Raw genomic sequence first — 19,120 nt, forward strand, 5'->3', positions numbered from 1 at the left:
TCTCATGTCCTAAGTTGCTAAGTTATGAAGGCTTTTGGTCCTCTACTAAAACTCTTTGTTTTGTAGGCTCACCATCTTTATAGTTAGAACATATATTTACTGTGGCTAACAGTGTCTCAATAGGAAATCTGTATAATCTAGAGACTCGTGGGTGGGGGAAAATGACATGCGTGTGTGTTTCTGCGCCTGAAGAAGCTTTCTCAACATAGTCATGAGTTAATATACTAGTTTTCTACAGATACCATACAGCAATACAGAGGAGGAAACTTGAGCAAAAAAACAAAGAAAAATGATTAAAAAATGTTTAAAAAATGGAAAAGGAAACAGAGAAAGAGGAAGGAAAGGAAAGAGAGGAGGGGAGGAGAGCAGATGGGATCAAAGCAGGGTGAAAGAGGAGGACAGAGAGGGAGAGAAGGCATGATCTCCCCTTTGTCCTGGAAGCTACAAATTCAAGCTCAAGATGTCAGTGACACTGGCTTCTTCTGAGGCCTCTTTCCTTCATTTGTTGGTTATCATCATCTGTCCATGTCTACATGGCCTTCAGTCTGTGCATGCTTACATCCCTCTCTTCTTTTAGACACACTAGCCATATTTGAATAAAGCCATCCCAGTGACCTCATTTTAATTTAATTACTTTTCACATACACACACACACACACACACACGATTAAGAAAAAAAACCTCTGAGGCTATTCAGTGTTGTGATTATCTCTGTAAAGACACTATCTCTAAATGTAGTCATATTCTGAGGTTCTAGGATTAATACTTTAAAATATAAACTTGGGGGTTTGGGGATTACAGTTCAACCTGTGGCACTTGAAATTGACACATAACAACATCAATTCTCTACAGAACCTGGCAGCGTCTGGTCAATGAAATAGAAAGTATTGTAAATAGAGTGGAAGTCACAGTCATGGTCGAAAAGGAAATGAATTCAAAGAGGTGTCAGGGGCACAGCATAAAGATAGGATGAAAACCCTTTATGCTGATTCTCGAACCAACATGGAATTCCATGCACTGTAGTTCTGCCTAAGCATGCTTGGGGCGTGATGAATATTCAAAACAAAGTCAATATCCACTTCACCTTTTCAGGAAAATGTCACTAGTCAATTAGGCTCTATTGAAAAGATTTAGTTGTCAGGAGCCGTGTCCCCCCCAAATTATTACAGGAAGCACCGCCATGAGGAGTTTTGCAGAGAGCTTTACTTTCCAATTGTATTGAGAATAGTCTTATTGACCAAGCCTATCCCACACCCAAATTAACTGTTAATTGAGAGCTATCTGTTAATGGAACCTGCCTCACATTCCAAACTATCTAGAGAACTAGGTGGGTCACCTTGTGACTTCCTGACCAAGGAATCGTGACCTGACCCATCGTAACCTCTCGGACTACGTGACGGGCATGCCCCAGCCCCCAAGCTCCCCATTTAGGGGCTATATAAGCTGTAACCATGACTCTAATAAACGGAGGCTTTGACAAATACGCTTAGCCTCCTTCCTCTCATCAGCCTATGCCTTTTAGGTGGTGCCTCTCCGTGACCCTGGAATAACTGGCCAGCCAGGCGGGTTACAAACCCTAGAGAGAGTAACCCGTCGAGGCGGCTACATTTAGTTTTCTGCATCTTTACCTTGCTTTTTGCTTTGTTTCTGTTTTCCAAGTGAGTTGATGCAGGTTTCTGAATTCTAAACTTTTGTTGGGTCAGCGCTCACAAATACAGTTGCTACAGTGCATACTTTAGATTCCTCATAGTCTAGGTCTGTATTTCGATATCTTATATGAATTTACCATCTGTACATAGAATATATTTATATGTATTTATCATCATTATGCCATTAAAAGAAAATTATAAAATTTAAAAGGTTATAAAAGAGTAGGTGCATTTCTAAGTTTAGATGCGTAATGTGTTATTAGAATTATCTAACTTTGGGGCTGGAGAGATGGCTCAGTGGTTAAGAGCATTGCCTGCTCTTCCAAAGGTCCTGAGTTCAATTCCCAGCAACCACATGGTGGCTCACAACCATCTGTAATGAGGTCTGGTGCCCTCTTCTGGCCTGCAGGCATACACACAGACAGAACACTGTATACATAATAAAAAAAATAAATATTAAAAAAGAAAAAAAAGAATTATCTAACTTTTAAAAAGTACTTTTTAAGTGTCAAATTTTCACCTGTTTCCCTCCACTCACAGTCTCAGTAGAACTATTTAGGTATTATTATAGTAATTATGCATTATTATTATGCAAATATTCTTATGATTCAAAAAATACCGATTTTCTTTTGTGTGTGAAATATATGTATGTGGTGTACTGATGGTGAGTAAGCCTGTAGACACCCAGGAAGCCAGAAAAGAACCTTGGGGTTGCTCACTGAACCTGGAGGTAGGCTAGCATCCGTCCAACACATGTTAACCATGCTTCTGTCTCCACCTCCCACTGTGCTAGGGTTACACCTATGTGCAGCAACACCCAAGTTTTTATGTGAGTGGGAGGGATTTGAACTCAGGTCTTTGTGCTCGTACAGAAAGTATCCTTACTCACTGATCAGTCTCATCAAACCCCTAACATGCTAATTTTTAAGATTTACATTTGCTATCTTTTTTTTCTGTCATCTTTCTTTGTGTGGCTCAAGAATAAGGCATGAGGATATGTGTTAACCTCAGTGGTTGTCAATGTGTATCTTCTCACTCAAGAATTTCTAAAGATTATTTTTTGCTTGTATGTTTATTTTGAGACAGGGTCTTATGTAGTCCGGGCTGACCTAAAACTTGTTATGTATTTGAACTTCTTGTTCTCCATCCTCTACTTCTCCAGTGCTAGGGTTGCAGATGTGTGTCATTATTCCCAGTTGGTATCGTGTAGGGGAATATATCCAGGGCCCTGTGCATGCTAAGCAAGCGCTGTGCCCATTCCTCTAATGCTATAATTAAGATTTTATTCTTATTTCAATCTGGTGTGGATATAATCTTTTTTTCAAACTCCACTTCACCATTTGTTGTAAGATTATATAAAAAATTTCCTCCATAACCTATACATTATTTATGCAGACTTACCAACATTACACTAAAGTTAATCAGAGCCAGACGTACAATAACCACACCCATGAACATGTGGAACATGCAGCTAAATTAAGTTGAGCTAAATAGTTATCAGCCACTTGTGTTTACTTCCATGCTTTTAGTAGACGCACCAGATAACAGCAAAAGTTTCTGAGCACTTTACTGTCTCACTTTTATATAAAGAATTGTTTTTTAAAGTTAGAAATACCTACTATTGGTATAAAATAGCCTAAAATTTACACAGACGGTCACTGTATTCATCTAATATGGCAATTAGACGAAGAGTTGATTGCCCTGGTAGACTGCAGTTTTGTTAAGAAGTCACATTTTGTAAATGAAGATATTTGGTTTTACTTAAATTTTAAAGAGAATGAAACAGAAAACTGTAGTAATAAGGAGCGGCGGGCTAAGTTCCTGGCACCCGGCTGCCAGCACAGCTAGCTTTATACCCGAAATAATTACACGGAAACTGTATTCTTTTAAGCACTGTTTGGCTCATTAGTTCTAGCCTCTTATTGGCTACAATTGTAGTTACTCTCTACATTATTTAGACTCCTTGAGATATATTTATTATTTGTTACTATTGTATATAGTTGTATTTGGTTTAGTTCTGTCTTATTTAGACAAACAGGGGAGATGTAGGGTTAGCCCTGCCCCTTTGGGGGCGTGTTCACCTGGGGCTAATGTTTACATATAAATCTGGTGAGCATGAGCCCCCTCCACTCTCTTTTTTGTATTTCCTGCTCATCGCTGGATCCCTGGTGTTGTAAGCTATTCCTTCATTAAAATTTGCTGTTTCATATTAAGCTAGCCTGGTTATTACGTTGATACAGAAAACCTGGTGATCACTTTGAGGCCACTATTTACAGTGACTGAATAGAGTGATTCAGTATCAAGGTCTAAGAGAATGAGATTTCCAGAGACCATGGGAGTTTTGAGAGAGAGGGAGAGAGAGAGAGAGATGAGAGAGAGAGAGAGAGAGAGAGAGAGAGAGAGAGAGAGAGAGAGAGAATATCAGGAAGACCCCAAACCTTTTTAAATTCTGAATATTGAAGGTTAGTAGCAAATAAACTAGGTTAAAACTTTCAGAAAAAAATTAGATTTGAAGAAATGTTTTTGTATCCTTTTCTCTTATGATAAAAGAAAAACACATAACCTCTGGTTTTATTATTTATTTATTTATTTCCATTTGAGGTGAACTTTTCCGTGCACACCTGGTAAATTCTTTCTATTCTCGCTCATCTGCACTGCCCACTGTTTTCCACTGTTTGTTTCAGTTGTACTCCAAGAAGACAGGAGTTGTGTGACAGGAGAAGGGGGCATGGCTGGAAAGCAAATACTGCGTGAGCCAACAGAAAAGCACTTGGCCAAGGCTCCTTCCTCACACTCAGTGCAAAACATGAAGCTAAGTGGGATGGTGGTGATGTACTCAGCAGGCAAATGCAGGCAAATCTCTGTGAGTTTGAGGCCAGCCTGGTCTACAGAGTAAATTCCAGGACAGCCAGGACTACACAGAGAAACCCTGCCTCAAGATAGATAGATAGATAGATAGATAGATAGATAGAAAATAGACAGATAGATAGATAGATAGTAGATATATAATAGATAGACAATAGATAGATAGATGATAGATAGTAGATAGATAGATAGTAGATAGATAATAGACGATAGATAGATAGATAGACAGATAGATAGATGATAGATAGATGATAGATAGATGATAGATAGATAGTAGATAGATAATAGATAGACAATAGATAGATAGATGATAGGTAGATAGATAGATAGATAGATAGATAGATAGAACAAAACAAGCAAGTAAACAAACAAACAAACAAACAAAAACCCATGAAACTAAATAAACCTCAAATCCAACATTCTTTCTCTGGAAGCAAACAGTTTGACTATGTATCTAACACTAAATCTTCTAAGATCCAGTTTAATAAATAATGGTAAAGGATCAATGCATAATTAAGAGCTATCAGGATCTCTCTATATAAATGTATTCATATGTGAGTTATGGTAAAAAGAAAACAGTATCATTCCCCAAGCACCTGCAGTGGGCAGCGGGCCACAAACAGCTGTGGTGCTAAAAACACTGCTGCAGTTCCCTGAGTGGTGCACGGTCCCAGGCAGGAAGCCGCGTGGTGGGTGAGAAGCAGAGACAGCCATGCAGAGAAAGTGGGTATTTATTTAGTGGGTTATGGAAGGGAGAGGGGATAAAGGGAGAAGGGGGAGGAGCAGAGAGAGGTAAGAAAAAGAGAGAGAGAAAGGGGGAGGGGGAAGTGGGAGAGCACCCACGGCAGCAGCTACCTCTTCTTCTTCTAGGGGAAGTGTGAGACAAATGGAAGAGACTCAAGCTGGAAGCTGAAAGGAAGATCCTCTTGCCTCAGTGGATGAGGGAGGGAGTGGGTGGGGCCTGTCCCTTAAAGGAGCAGGACAGACCATTACAATGTGTTTATACATGCACTGTTGTATCATTAGAGAAAAATCATAAAAGTCAAGATTAATTCTAAATTCAAATGATATAATAATATACAATATGCAGTTAGAATTACTTGATTTTTTAAAAAATTTAAAGTCCCAACATTTCATTTTTTTCTAAGTACAGACTCAGTAGAATCATGAAGATGCTTTTATAGGAGGTGTGGGCTCTGGTTTTATTGGTGATGGTGGTGGTGGTGGTGGTGGTGGTGGTGGTGGTGGTGGTGGTGGTGACAATGGTAAAGACTTTTGTTGATGTGGGAGGGTCTTCTGTCTATGTGTTACTTTCACTGGTTAATAAAGAAACTGCCTTGGCCTTTTAATAGGACAGCAGCTTAGATAGGTGGAGTAGACATAACAGAATGTTGGGAAAAAGAAAGTAGTGTCAGACAGACACCATGACACCATGACTCTCCTCTCCAAGATGGACGCTGGTTAGACTCATGCCGGTAAGTCACAGTCAAGTGGCAATACAGATATTAGAAATGGGTTAGATCAATATGTGATAGTTAGCCAATAAGGGACTAGAGATAATGGGCCAGGCAGTGTTTAAAAGAATACAGTTTCCATGTAATTATTTTGGGTGTAAACTAGCCTGGGAGCTGGGCAGCAGGAAGCGGCCCACTGCTCCTTTTACATTTTGTTAAAAAAAAAAATCTGTCTCGCAGGATTGAAAAGATCTATCTTTACATTTTACATCCCCGGGTCTTCTAACAACAAAACAGAAGCCAGGACTAACAGGAAGATTTAAGAAGTTTATCAATATTTTAAGTTAGAGTTTAGGTTGACATACCAATCTTCCAGAAAGATGGTCAATGAACTCAGGTGACCAATGAATGAAAAATGAGAATTTTAATAAAGAACAAAGTGTGTTAAATTAAACAGAAATTCAAAGAGAAAATAAAAATTTCAGTGGAAGGGCCCACTGGAAAATAGAATCAAGTTGAAGAGCGAGCATCTGAAGGGAGCCAGAGGAGAAACGTGAGGAGAGAAGAAAGCCCGAGAGATGCAGCATGCTGCCGGGCACCATCGCCCCTATGACACAAGCTCTAAGTGCAGAGCAGAGAGAGGGTCAGGAAGCACAGCCAAGGGAACAATGGCCCAAAGCACCAAGGATTGGAAACACAGTGGAGTGGAAGAAGAATGAAGCCCTGGGGACCCTAAGTTACATGAACTCAAAGGAGTCTGCCACACAACAAGACACATTATAATCAAACTGCAGAACACAGATACAAAAGAAAATTTTGAAGATGGCATAAAAACAGCCTTCATAACACGATACATGAATTTCTCAAGGCAGAGAGAAATCATCTGATGTGTTAAAAATGCTCAAAGAAAAAGAGCATTACCAGTCAAAACTATCATAGCCCCAAAGCCATCTGGTGAAAGTAAATATATTAAAGAGGAATACAGAAGACCACAATCCTGAAATGAGGCGTGCACCCACTTGGCTGGCTTGATTGCTTTAAGAAGGACATGGGTTACCTAGAGGAGTAATTGTAGAACAGACAGTTCAATAATTTCTAGTCTCTACACTTACCACTGATACTTTTCTAGCACATTCCTGATGTGAGTTATATTTAAGTGAATAATTTTGCTATTGTGATTCCCTCTGAATCATCTGTAGTTTCACAAATACTATATCTCTTTAGTGTTTAATCTATGTGCTATATTACTTCAACACACACACGCATACCTATTTGTACATAGCCTGTTACTTGGTCTGCATGTATGTGTGTGTATGTGCGTGTTTTACAAGTATAGATCAAGTAGTGGGCTAGATGGTGGGTCATATCTTCTGTTATATTTTAAACATATTTTTGAAAGAATGGAGCTAAGAAGAACAACCAAAAAACAAAACTCTTGCAAAATGGATTACTGCTATTTCTGTATCACCATACTTAAAGTTTTTACTGGTGGGCAGAAGAGGTGGCCATCAAATGAAGGAGACTGACCTACACTGATGTCTCTGGAACCCACATGGTGGAAGGAGAAAATTTTCCTCTGATCTACACATGTGCGGAGGTGCAAGCTCCACCTGTGCACACACACATGCACAGGCAAATAAATAAATAAATAAATAAGTCAACAGTCCAATAAACATACTTTTATATTTAAATTTTTATTACTTTGGAAAGAAAAATAATACTTCGAAATTGGTTTTCTGCTGGAAAAAAAAGTTTTTTTATCCAGGCTATGAAATAAGGTTTATCCAAGGTCCTTGGATACCTGGAGCAATGTGAGAGATCCATAGAGTAGCGCTGGCTTGTAGTCCTCGTGGGTCAAGCAGAAAACGGTGCAGATACAGTGACAGTATAACCATATCGCTATAGGAAGAGTTTCCGAGTCTTCAGTGTGTGATCTTGTTTCTCTTCAGTTATGTAATAATGTGTGCTAACTGTGAAGTAAAATGGCAAAGTTCGCAACTTTCCTGCAAGCTATTTCCTTAGCGTGACCTGCACTTGCCCTCTTTCTTACAGGTTGTCATGTTTAGCAGTTTGGGATGATTTATTTTAAAAAATTATCTCCACACATGTGTCTTCACTTCTTCAACATGTTAGGGGATGCTTAAATGTAAATAAACACAGATTTTTTTAAAAAAAATTCTTGTTTTGAATATTATGCACATCAATTTTTGTTTTAAAAACAGCTGCCAAATCCTGTTCTACAACAAAATCCTTATTACAACAGATTGTTGGGAACACTCAAATCTTTTTTAAATTAATTTTTACTTTGATATCTATGTGCTGTATTTACATCATTCATTCCCTCCTGCTCCCTCTCATCACGTCCATATTTATCTCCAGTCCCTGCTCTCTCTCAAATTTATGGCCTCTTTTTCTTTAACTATTAGTGTTGCTGTATATAATATGAACAAATGTATAAATGCAACCCACTAAGTCCATATAGTGTTGCTGTACGTGTATGTTTTTTGGATTGTATATGTTTATGTTAGCATTGTATGTATGTTTTAGGATCTCCTTCATATTAGGTAACCAGGTAGGGGACTCCTCACTGGGGAAGACTCAGTAAACATTAATTGCTAGTAGCTCTTCATGTAGGGGTAGAGCCCCATGAGATCTTCCCCGTTCATGCTGGCATTTCAACTGATGTTGTCACTGTTCAGGTCTTAAACAAGGCCACCTTATTGTTGAAGTTTCATGGATACAACTTCCCTGTTGCATATAGAAAACACTATCATCTCACAAAAGAGGTCCTGATCCTCTGGTTCTTTCATCCCCTCTTCCATGATGCTCCCTTAGGTATAGAGGTTGCATTGTATCATGGGTCAACCGGAGCTGGGTTCCTCAAATCAGTTACTGTTTTCATCTATGAGTTGTGGCTTTATTTGGGGGGTGGGGGGTCTCTATCTTTGTTAGTGGCAGGGAGGTAGTCTCGGAATAGTCAACCAGTGGCACCCGTGCCACCTGGAATTTGCAGACACAGATGTGCTGGCTGGTCCCAGAGGGACTGAACACAACTCCTGTGGTGGGGAGTGGTTACCCGTGTGTTTCAACGCTCGTCAGGAGGTTACAATATACAGCAATGTTTCTATGAGAGCATTCTCTAGTAGGCTCTCTGGTCCCATGGGGTGGATTGGATACTCAGTGAAGAACACGGTATCTTCTCTGTTAAGGAAATGCGAATGGAGAAAGACGGGATTTGATTCTTTGTGGGTGAGAGCTGAAGCCACACAGATCTTTGGGTTCCAGGAGATGTATTTCCTAAATGTTCTTTTGCTTGCTGGTTTCAGGTCTGCATCCTGCATTGGACATGGATCTGTATGGCAGAGCTGAGCAGGTGTGCAGAGCGTTCTCTGCCCTTGTGGATCAAATCACCTTACCCAGCTTGGAGTGAAAAGGAATTCAGACTGAAAGGCTTGGTGTGATGATAAAACTGTTATTCAAAATCTGAATTTAAAAGAATTAAGTCTTTAGCTTCTCTCTAAATAGTTGATATGAAGGTATGAACTGGTTTGGGTTATTTTCTTTAACCTTATTACTCATGTATCTTAGTTCTTCAATGTAGAGTTAAACTTTGAGGGTGAAGAAGTGCAAAGGAGAGAAAAGAGACCACACACACAGCAGCAGATCAAATCCATGTAGCTGATTTCTATCAGATTGTTATGCTATATATCTCAGTAATACTCAATTGTGTGATCTACATGAATGCAAAAAAAACAGCCTTTAAGTGTCATTTGTATGGCTCAACTGTCTATTTGATGTTTCTGTTAAACAACAGGTTCAGCAAAGAACTGAACACAACACAACACACACACATACACACAGAGACACACACACACATGCTTGAGTGCATATAAAACTGATGAAATCTATTTAAAATCTAGATTGTGCCATTGTCGATTTTCTAGTTGGGATGTTGTAGTATAATTATGAAATGTTCATAGTGGGAGAAATTGAACAAAGGAGACATATATGTCTCTGTATCATTCCTCATAATCATATACAAATCAACAAGAAGTTTAAATTTTTTAAAAGACACATGTTTCTTTCAAAAAAACATCCAAGTCTGATGGGTTTTATCAAAGTGCTCAAATGAGTGCTTTCCCCTTGTTTTGAAATATTATTGATGGTTATATTGATTTCTAGAATAATATCTAACATTCTTTACCATGAAAAACACATAGTTTCTAAGGATATTATATATATTAACATTTAATTCTCATAACAGACCTAAGGAGTCTCTAGCTTCTTTTATGAACATAAAAGAAAGCACAAAGAAGTCAAACTTCCCAGTCGTTCAGCCAGCACTTCATGCCGGATTTGAGCCCTGTGCCTGACTCCATACTTGTCCCTAGTCTCTTATTTCTCTCAATAAATGTTGCTGTGACTTCAGTGCTTTGATTTTCAGTCCTTGTTACAGAACGAGTTGCCAGTCATTCCTAGAATTGCCTACAAGGTGAAATAAGGTCCAGGCATGTTTAGCTTTGTGTTTCTCTCAATCTAATGCAAAAATTATTTTTTTCTTTTAAAATCAACCATAATTTTTATTTAGATTTTGTCACTTAATGTAGTTATTTTCCTTCATGTATCATCCCAGAGTCTTCTTTGCAAACTTGATAAGTGCACACCATAACACAGGTCCACAGCTTATAGCTTCCCACTGCTTGTTTTGTACAGGCTATACGCTAAAAAGTGATTGTATCTTTTTTAATGAGATCAAAAGAAAAGACTGTTATGAAAGTTGTATAGATTCAAATTTCAGTGTCCACAATAGCAACCCTACTGATTTGAGCACCTATGACTCCGTTTCATCCATTTCTACTTAGACAGACACCATTATGGCAAGAGGCACGGTGCAGCCCACAGAGCCAGGAACACTCACATCCTGAGCCATTGTGAAAAAAAAAATCAATGTCTTAGTTAATGTTTCTGTTGCTGTGAAGATGCACCATAGCCATGGCAACTATTTTTTTAATTTTTTAAAAACAAATTTATTCATTTTACATACCAACTACAGTGCTCCCTCCCTCCCCTCTTCCCACTTTCTCCCCCACCTCCCCCCAAACCATTTCCTATCCATTCCTCAGAAAGGCAAGTTTTCCCATGAGGAGTCAACAAAGCCTGGCACATTAAGTTGAAGTAGGATCAAATCCCTGCCTGCTGCATCAAGGCTGAGCAAAGCATCCACCGTAAGGAATGAGCTCCAAAAAGTCAGCTCATACACCAGGGGTAGATCCTGGTCCCACTGCCAGGACCCCTCAATCAGACCAAACTACACAACTGGCTCCCATATGCAGAGGTCCTAGTTTGGTCCCATGCAGGCTCCTCAACTATTAGTCTAGAGTCTGTAAACTCCCACGAGCTCGGGTCAGTTGTCTCTGTGGATTACCCCATCATGATTTTGATACCCCTTGCTCATATAATCCCTCCTCCCTCTCTTCAACTGGACTCCCAGAGCTCAGCCTGGTGCTAGGCTGTGAATCTCTGCATCTGCTTCCATCAGTTACTGGATTTCGGTTCTATGATGACAGTTATGGTAGTCACCAATCTGCGTACAGGGAAAGGTCAGTTCAGGCACCCTCTCCACTATTGTTGAGTCTTAGCTGGAGTCATTCTTATGGATTCCTGGGAATTTCCCTAGTACCAGGCTTCTCCCTAATCCTGTAATGACTCCCTATATCAAGATATCTATGCCATGCTCTTCCACTCCATCCCTTCCCCAACCTGACCATCCTGTTCCCTCATGTTCTCATCCCCATCCCCTTCTCTCTACCCTACTCTCTTGCCTCCAGTTTACCCAGAGTTCTCCTATAAAGGAAAGCATTTCATTGGGGTGGCTCGCTTACAGTTTCAGAGGTTAAGCCCATTATCATCGTGGTGGGACATGACAGCGTACAGGCAGACAGGCTCTGGAGAACTGGCTGCGAGCCCTACTACTACAGGCAACAGGAAACGGTTTGTGGTCCTGGGTGGTATCTTGAGCATGTAGGAGACCTAAAGCCTGCTTCCACGGTGACACACTTACTCCAACAAAACCATGCCTACTCCACAAGGCCACACCTCCTCATAGTGCCACTCCCTTTGGGATTAGAGAGGCCAATTACATTCAAACTACCACAATGAGAAACACAAAAACTGCTAGCTCATAGTGTGGAGGACCACGATGAGGGAGTAACCATTGACTGAGAGTTGTGTCCTGTCAGTAGTTTTAACGAATTTGATGAAATACCTTAGAGAAAACAGGACAGATGCAGAGAGTGAGCCTGTGTACAACAGTAGTTGGAATGTTCTTATTCTCCCAATCAACCAAAACCTAAGACTGTCATCGCCCCTGCCACCCAACACCATGGCATCTCCCCCACCACCCACCACCAGCGTGTCCCATCCCACGTTGTTAGGACCCAGTTAATCCTCCAGTGAAACTGCATCTTCATTTTATTTTGCTTTTCCATGCAAAGTACAACCACTTATAGAGCCTTAATATTTAATCAAACAGCAAATACATAATTGAAAGATAATTATGCTGTCTTATTAGCATTTGGACACAGTTTGTGCTAATATTAAAGATTTAAATAAAGAGAATCCAATAAGACCAGCTGGAAGCCAAAGCTTTTATTAATTTTGTTTTCATTAGATGAATGTTTTCTTCCCCTGTGGTTTCTTCTTCATTTCGTATTCAAAACTATTCTCTCTGACGAGGTCGAGAATCAGACCATCAGTGATACCACGCTTGTGAATGTCTGTCCATGCCAGTGTCATGAGCAATGGCTTGTGATGCGTGTAGCGTATGCAAGCTAAATGTGCGGCGGCCCTCTAGTTCATCAGCAAGGCCAGGCCTCCCCAGGAGAATTATCAGATAATCTAAAGAGACAAAGCCCTCATCCCCCAGTCGTCTTTGGAAGTTCTTTAACTCCCGTAGACACGTCTGAAGACACTGGCTAACCAAGAAGCTGAAAACAAGGGACCCTTGGAGAACATGACATGATCTTCACCTCTGGACACTGACTTCACTTCAAATACATAAATGAGCAATAGGAAAATATTTCTTATTTTAATTTCAAGACTTGCGTTAGCTCTGAAGGTGGCTTTCTCTTCTTTACTTGTAGCTTCACTTTTCCAGTGAACCCAGATGCCCGCCTGTGCATATACACACTTATCAAATCTTCAATCAGCTCTTTTTTCTTTAAGAAAGGACTTCTTAGGAGCTGAGGATATGCACCTGAAAGTAGAGAAAAGGAGCTTAATAAATTCGCTAAATTACCCTTAGTTTAGTTGTCCTTAAAGGACTGATGTTTTTGCTACTCCAAATTCACAATTCTATATATAGTTAGAACATATAAGTAATTTTGTATTTGTAATATTTTCTGTCCTGTGAATTTTACTTGTATAGCCTAAGTTAATTAAATTGCTACCATTTATAATATTTGTCAATTAAAATAGTATGTGATTTTTAAAGTTTCAAGAATCATTATATCATGTTTAATATGGAAACATAAAGCAAGCATTTTAAACCTCCAATAACCAGAGATCGTGCTATCCTCATTCCATGTTTACTCTGTGATATGTTCAGCTATTATTTTATTGGGGATGTTTTTATTATGGATACTATTGGAGTGAAGGGTCTTGTGCCTCACCATTGGCTGCACCTCGTGACACTTCCTGACAATCAAGTTACAGATGGATGCTTGCTGAGTATGTGGCTTAGGAACCTTTTTAGAGTAAAGCAGAAAACTGAACATTTACGGATCTCTTCATACTGCTGAAGCAGTGTTTTCTGTGTTTAGTGTTTAAAAATAGGAACTATGGACATTGGTTAGTCACTTATCACAGACATCAGATTATAAATCTAAATTTTAACTTTTCTTACTACCCCTACCCCCTAAAACCCTCACAACTGAAGCCCTAGGAATGTAGATTATCCATCCCACCCCCAGTCCCATCTTTCTTAGTGGCAAAGCAAAATCTGCTAAAGGAAGAGGGTACAATTTTTACACAGATAATATTGCACCTTAAAGTCTTTTTATTTGCAGAGAAATCTTCACAGCCTTATGAGTAAAGACTGCTGTTTCCTCTTTGGGAGTTATCAGTGTACTATCCTAAATCAGTCTCTCACTCTTCCCCTTTCCCTCCCTCTCTCCCCTCTCTCCCCTTCCCTCTTGCTCTTCCACTTCCTCTCTTCTCTTCTCCTCTCCTCTCTTCTCTCTTCTCATTTCTCCCTTCTTCCTTTTCTCCCCTCTTCTCTCCCCTCTCCCCATCACTTTCCATCTCTTCTTTCCCTCTCTCCCTCGTCTTTCCAAAACCATAACCCCATCAGAATTTAGAGGCTATATATAACCTGGGTATATAGATTCTATTCAGAGGTTCCATAAAATGTATTAGTCAGTATCCAGCTATCATTAGCTAATGTCTTTCTAGACTAAAAGTAATCTTTGGAATCTTTACCCATGAAGTCATCTATAGCCCTCAGAATTTTTAGAGCTCTCATGTCTGGCTTCTTCTGTCCCTGCTTATTATTGTTATAAACAGCCATAGTGTCCCAGTCGTTGTCCAACTTGGTCACTTATTCTTCGGGGTAAAACTTTTCCAGTGTCTTCAGAGTTAGTAAGGGCTTTTCATAGAATCTCAGAACACTCAAACAAACAGAGAACACAGAGAGACTTGGTGATCCATCTGAGTGTTCCATATCTTTCTTTTTCTGATGAAAAGAGTAAGAATATACTAATTTTCTCAAGATTCCATACTAATTTGATGTCGCTTGTTTTCATATTTGATGGTGCAATATTAACAAATATGACATACTATGAAGTATCTCATGGATCACATATTTTAGCAAAAAAACATAATTTATAGGAAGAGTTCATAAATGGTTGCAAAGTAAATGATTGTAAAGACATAAGAACAGAACCCTTTTGTATATTACGTATGCAGTAATTTTAGCTATGTCCCTTTTACCTAATGCTATGAATTCCCTGAGAACTAGGGAGACAAACGCCTCTTCACCCCCACCTTCATTCCAACTTTGTAGCACTCCATCCTCAGGAACAAAAGCAAAATTCACTAGAGGATCCGTCATGGTACATCCAGAGCCTGCTTGAACCACTAGAGATTGAATGAGGCTTCTTGAAAGGAAATCACAGTGTTCCTGTAACTATTTAACTTTCGAACATGTATCTCCTTGACCCAAAACCTCATCCATTGATTAGACCAACCAAATGGAAAATCCCATTTCCTGATCTTCAAACAATTGCTTGTGCAAAACATTAAAATAACTTTAATAAAGGGAAATGTTAGCTTCTGCTACTGAGCTATTTCCAGATCAACTTCTCCTCAAGTTTGCAGACCAGCTGAGTCCATCTCAACTCTCTGCTGAAGAGCAGAAAGTGACTCCCAAAGCTGAAGATTTAGAGGCATAAGCTTTTTCATGTTCAGCTGAACATAATAGTATTTTCTTCATTTATTCTGTAGACATTTGTTATAATTATGGAAAGTGAAGGCAGGATTTCTACACCACAATCAGAGGGCTTCAGAAGAAGAAGACGTATGGCCCTTACTAACGGATGCTGATGCCTGGGTACCTTCAGCTCATTGTGTCTTTGAAATACCAGAAACCAACATTTAAAGATGGTCGTCATGTATTTGTACTTCAGTAGCAAATCTGCTGAGAGAATACTTCATCTGGAAAGTAAAACTAAGAAGAGTTATTGTGACACCTACTTACAAAAATAGTCATAGAGAATTGTTTGGTTTCTCAGCTCAGTGGATCATGAGGGATTTTTGGTTAGTGAGGAAGGAACAAGCTATGGACTTGATAAGCACCCTGTAAAATCTTAGGAGAGGGTAGCTGTGCAACCGTTATTGGTAGATCTTTCTTCAACTCAACCATTTTAGAGACTTATAACAATGCTCATAATTAAACATTCACTAACAAAGTTTAGTTAGGCCTAGGACACAAATGATTCTAGCTATACCTGGACAGCCCCTGCTACTAGATTTGGAACCTTATTGAAGGAAGGAAAACTATATGACTAGGGCCCAGGTATCTCTCATAACTTATAGGGATTCATTGCCTCATGTTCTAATTTTGTAAATGTAGCATTTCTCCTAGACTTCTAGTGAAGACTATATTTGAATTAGTATATGGTATTTACAGCAGTTAAAAAAAATCCCCCAACTCTCAAGAAGATACAACCTTTTAAAAATTAAGTACTTAGTAGAAATTAATGACTTATTAGTGATTCATTGAAACAGCAACAAGGAATAAATATAGGTAGGTTGATACTTTTGCTCTAAATATCATTAGTTAAGTATCTCTCAAGATGCTCCTTCATTTGCATAAAAGTGATGCTTTGTTTTCAGTTTCAAGGGGGCAAGAATCCCCATGCTATAAATATCCCCCTGCCCCAACACCTACCCACCTCTTACTATTTCCACGCCAAGGAAGCATCAAGTTACATTCAAGTTAGCATTAAATAAAAAATAAGTCTTCATTTGGGGACAAGTCTTAAGTCTTTACATTGCAATTTATACATGGGTCCCCACTTCCTCTTCCTAATGACTTTTCACAGGAAGTACTAGAGTGAAGACACTTATGTTGACATGAACAACTATTCTGTTATATGAACCCTCTTGACATCCACCCTTTAAAGCACCGTATGTGAAAATAGCTTCCCTGGGGCACTTCCCTCTTCCTCACATGTCACACCGGATGGCCTGGCCCATGCACCTTGTTTAATCCCTGAATGCAGCGCTGTGGAGCTCTTCTCTTCTTTCTTTTCCTCTCCAGCCAACTCCCTCCTTCCTAAGCCATGGTTCCTGGAAAGGACACAGTCTACATAGATGTCCCAAAAGAGTTGTGCCAGGTCCCAAAACAGTGCCCCATGCTTCAAGTTCTCAGATGACTTCAGGTAGATCATAAAATCCCAAAAGCCAGAAACAGTGTTGGAAACACGAGGTTTTCGCATTTCCAAGAGGAGCATTGAGGAGGACTCCCAGCACTGAGGATCGACTTGGTTAAGAGCAAACAGGTCTGTCTGGCTGTGACAGAACAAAGGAGACACACAGCACGTTCCTACAATGAGCAGGGAGCAGGTGAGGCTCAGGGGGCACTGGATGGCTCTTCTGGTCCCCGGATCAGCCATGGTCCTGAAACCGTACACATGGAAACACATTAGTCCAGGCTTGTGTTCCACTCCTTAGGAGAGAGGAGTGTCCCTTGAGAGACAGTCCCAGGAGAAGAAGACACCACTATTACTAAGTAGGAAGAGACTTACCCTTCTTCCATGCCACAAGCCTCATTCTCCCTAGATGACCCATTTCCAGTCCAGGTTGTGCACAACCAAGACAGCTAAGCTGAAAAGAATTCCCAAGATGTGCTCCCTGTGGGATGGTTAAGTGGAACCATTTCCCCTAGAATGTAGTTTAAAAATATACTACATGAAAATTAAAATTCTGCCAAATGACTTTACTTTTTAATATCTTAAACCTAACCTTTTAATACAAAACTACACTACAATTAAGAATTTTATAGCTTTTGTCTTTGTATGTTTCTATGCTCATAGTAGCTTTTAGTTTTTAAAAGATGCTAGACTTATAAAACTTTATAATAGGAAAAAAATCCACAACTGATACCTAACTTGTAATAAATGTATTTTGAAACTAAAGGACAAAGTAAAACTGATAGACACTTTGGAAGTCTAAATGTTAAGCAATCCTGATGTGACTTTAATAAAGATAATGCTTTCTAATTTCTCTCTGCCTGCAGCGAGCCTCAAGAACTTAAAGGGAAATGCTCTTTCCCTCCACTTTTCTGACTCTCGATGTCTATTGTAATAAAGCCATATGAACAACCACGTCACCTCTAACTTGTTCTCCTGTTGTCACTTAGACTAGTGCAGGAGAGATTACACCCTTGAAATTATACAAATTACAATTTTCCCCAAATTAAAAGCTTATATGATTTTTTTCCCCAACAACCAATTCAACATAAAGAAATACAGAAGGACACACACCCCGCTTATTTCCACATCACATTAGTGATTATAACACCAGTAGGCAGGCTCTTCTTTCTCTGCTCAGCAGTGGGACGGATGGAGGCACTGCTAAAGAAATATTTCCAAGCTTGTCTTTGAACATGGCCTTCCCTGGTCATGTTTGAAATAGCTGACCACTCAAAAGTCTTAGTTTTATAACATTTTCGGATTAGTTTTACTTGAAAAGATTGTGTTTATTAAACTGAAATATCAAAGTCACACGCAAAGGTTTTCTTTGTTCAAGAATTGCATCTTTAATATCCCCGTGAAGTTTTTTTAGAAAGGAGTGCTGTCCGGGGTGCTGAAGTTAGCATACTCTGGGACTCTGGGGTGCTTGTGCTAATAACCTAGCTGATAAAGACTCTTCAGAAAGGGTCTGCGTTTCGGAGCTTCAGAGAGGTGAGCTCCCTAACGCAGGAGTCCCCTTAAGAGCCCCGTTGATAGCCCGGTGCTGGCGAGTCTGAGCAGGAATCTACTCTAGTATGCTTCGCCCTCCCACGCAAAGCCTCAGGCTTCAGGGTCTGGGCCCCCACTCACCTTGTTCAGCGCCTCTGCTGTGGGTCTGTAGAGCGCCGCTCTGCGCTCACCTGCGCCTCCCGCAATCCCTCGAGTGCGCAGAGAGGACACACTCAGGCTGCTCCCTAAGCAGGTGTCTGTGCCCAGCTTCCGCGTCCTGGATGCCAAGGAGCCTCTTCTTAAGCAGTGGGAGTGTTTCACTACGTCAAAGGACCTGCGAACTGCGCTGCCTCTCGCCCCCAAGTCCCGGTCTCAGTCTGAAGAACCCTTCTTGCTCCTCCCCCGCAGAGGTTTGAAGTTCTAAAGCAGGGGGTTGACTGCAAGTCCCCTCCTTAACCGGGGCCCACGCCCATCTTTTTTTGTGTCCAGGCTCCCAGGAGCTACCTAACTGGTGAGTCAGTGTCGCAAAGTTGGGACTCATCTTGATGCCCATCTGGGAGATAGTGGAACCCGGCTTCTCACTATACCTTGTCTGAGTTTCAAGGGGTGTGAGGGGAGGACTACGTGAGATCTTCAGGTCAGGAGAAGACCCCAAGTGCAAATTCATGCTAGACTATGCATTTCTTCTGCA

The 19,120-nt window shown here is 40.1% G+C and overlaps 2 protein-coding genes across 2 annotated transcripts in view; one reads left to right on the top strand and one right to left on the bottom strand.

Moving 5' to 3' along the window:
* Dytn (dystrotelin) overlaps nucleotides 1-9,398 on the top strand; it is a 53,846-nt gene extending 44,448 nt beyond the window's left edge. Inside the window, exon 14 of the mRNA XM_057763238.1 lies at nucleotides 9,295-9,398. Within this exon, the coding sequence (XP_057619221.1) occupies nucleotides 9,295-9,398 (104 nt within the window). The remainder of the gene's footprint in view (nucleotides 1-9,294) is intronic.
* Nucleotides 9,399-12,142: 2,744 nt separating this feature from the next.
* Nucleotides 12,143-17,142, bottom strand: Fam237a (family with sequence similarity 237 member A). The gene is made up of 3 exons (XM_057761307.1): nucleotides 16,728-17,142; nucleotides 13,073-13,223; nucleotides 12,143-12,233 (listed from the first exon to the last, which is right to left on the bottom strand). Exons 1-3 carry the CDS (start codon nucleotides 17,140-17,142, stop codon nucleotides 12,143-12,145), a joined length of 657 nt encoding a protein of 218 aa, XP_057617290.1.
* Between the last annotated feature and the right edge of the window lie 1,978 nt (nucleotides 17,143-19,120).

This window comes from Chionomys nivalis, chromosome 2, assembly GCF_950005125.1.
Source record: "Chionomys nivalis chromosome 2, mChiNiv1.1, whole genome shotgun sequence".
In the NCBI taxonomy this organism is placed as follows: domain Eukaryota; kingdom Metazoa; phylum Chordata; class Mammalia; order Rodentia; family Cricetidae; genus Chionomys; species Chionomys nivalis.

What these genes read in the sequence shown, in the direction of transcription:
- Fam237a (XM_057761307.1), bottom strand. Translation starts at nt 17,142, where the DNA reads ATGGCTGATCCGGGGACCAGAAGAGCCATCCAGTGCCCCCTGAGCCTC. An exon ending in GCATTCAGGGATTAAACAAG is followed by an intron (nt 13,224 to 16,727) that starts GTGCATGGGCCA and finishes CTCTACTTTCAG; the next exon opens with GTGCATATCCTCAGCTCCTA. An exon ending in AAGCCACCTTCAGAGCTAAC is followed by an intron (nt 12,234 to 13,072) that starts GCAAGTCTTGAA and finishes GTTTTCTCTAAG; the next exon opens with GTATTTCATCAAATTCGTTA.